This window comes from Orcinus orca, chromosome 7 (assembly GCF_937001465.1).
Source record: "Orcinus orca chromosome 7, mOrcOrc1.1, whole genome shotgun sequence".
Classification (NCBI taxonomy): Eukaryota; Metazoa; Chordata; class Mammalia; order Artiodactyla; family Delphinidae; genus Orcinus; species Orcinus orca.
Genome location: NC_064565.1, coordinates 89,292,087 through 89,293,813, shown reverse-complemented (window position 1 = coordinate 89,293,813; position 1,727 = coordinate 89,292,087). Strand labels below are relative to the sequence as shown.

Sequence of the window (1,727 nt, the reverse complement as noted above, 5' to 3'; positions counted from 1 at the left end):
TTCCAGCTTAAAATTTGGAGGCAAATTTTTCTTCACAGGATATCAAGTACCAATATCTTCAAATATTGATATGCTGTTACATTGTTAAGTCCCACTAATGCACAATTTAATATCGTATACACTACATACTCAAATTGTCAATCGTTCATAGCACACTGACAGTTTCTAGAAGAACTGGACAACCACGACCAAATATGTTACAGAGTGCACAAAATTCTGCCCGGGAGAGCCAAGATCAAGGGGTGAGTGGTTTGCTTTAGGAAACAATTCTACCAAAAACAACATGGGAAGAGAAGTAATTTAAAGTGTTTAAAACATTAAATGCACAACTGACTCCAAACTGCCACTTAGTATGCTTTGTATTATAAGGTATAAAAGCTACCCTCCATCTGTGGAATGTTAAGCTGACACCCAAGACAATCAAAACCTCCCATATTCAATATCCCACTATTTTCTGGTTTTACCAAAAAAACAAACAACCAGCAAATGATTTCATCTCTTAGAAAAAAGCATTTACACTTAAAAAATGGGATGAGTTGGGATTCCCTCCTTTGAAAAAATATTTCTAGAGCTACTAAAATACTTGCATTTACAAAAGAGTTGATAAAAATATTCCTCTGGATTGTACACGAAGGGAGACTGGGGCCACTGATAGGACCAGGTGTGTGATATTAATCAGACTTGGCTTCTTTTTCTCCTGCTTCATCAGAAGCTGGGCTCTCCTTGTTTTTAGTTTCTCCGTTCTCTTGGTTAGCCACTTCAGCTTGTTTTCCCTTTGCTCCCCTTTTCCCTTATTGTGGCCTCTCCCGTTGCGGAGCACAGGCTCCGGACGCGCAGGCTCAGCAGCCATGGCTCACGGGCCCAGCCGCTCCGCGGCATGTGGGATCCTCCCGGACCGGGGCACAAACCCGTGTCCCCTGCATCGGCAGGCGGACTCTCAACCACTGCGCCACCAGGGAAGCCCCGTTTGCACTTTTTTGTCTGAAGATTTATCCTTTCCTGCCGCCTTTTTTGGCTTCGTTTCCACTTTTGCGGGAGCCGGTGTAGCTGACACCCTCGCCAATCTCCTCTTGCGCTCCTCCTTCGCAGCCCCCTTGGCGGAGCTGACCTTCCTCTTGGGCATTGGGATGGCGGGGCAGGCGCGTGTCCGGTGCCTGCGGGCCGCGGCGCACCGAGAGCCTTCGCAAAGCTGGGCTGCCTGGCCGCTGCCGCACCTCCGGCTGCCCGAGCCCCTGGGACCCGCCCCTCACCGTAGTTTTGATTTGCGTTTCTCTAATGATTAGTGATGTTGAGCATCCTTTCATATGTTTGTTGGCCATCTGCATATCTTCTAGGCCCTTCATTCATAATTTACAAAAAAAGCAAGAGAAACCCCTAAACTAACAAATTTTAGTTGTTTTCACTGATTTTTTTCCCCCCTCTACTTGTGGATCAGTTGACCAGTTATTTTTTTTAAAAAAAGTTTTTCACACTTTGGTTGAAATAACATGGCAAATAGAATTAGGCTTCAGGTTTGAGGGCTACTTGGTGCGTAGTGAATTAGCACGAAGGGAAGTGGATCATCTTGAAGGACCTCCATGTGTTAGTGGAAGTGACGCACCGAGCACACCAGAGGAGTGGGTCAGGCTCCCAGGGACCATGTCCTCTTTCCTTCTCCATTTACTGACGAGACAGTGGTGGTAGGAGGGGACATGGGTATTTCTCCTCTGTCTCTGGGGCCTCCAGCT

General features: G+C 46.7%; 1 protein-coding gene across 1 annotated transcript; it reads right to left on the bottom strand.

Moving 5' to 3' along the window:
* Window positions 1-384: 384 nt before the first annotated feature.
* On the bottom strand, window positions 385-1,123 carry LOC101272640 (non-histone chromosomal protein HMG-14-like). The gene is made up of 2 exons (XM_004262822.2): window positions 943-1,123; window positions 385-790 (listed from the first exon to the last, which is right to left on the bottom strand). The coding sequence occupies exons 1-2, from the start codon at window positions 1,121-1,123 to the stop codon at window positions 672-674; spliced, it is 300 nt and encodes a 99-aa protein (XP_004262870.1). The 3' UTR covers window positions 385-671.
* Between the last annotated feature and the right edge of the window lie 604 nt (window positions 1,124-1,727).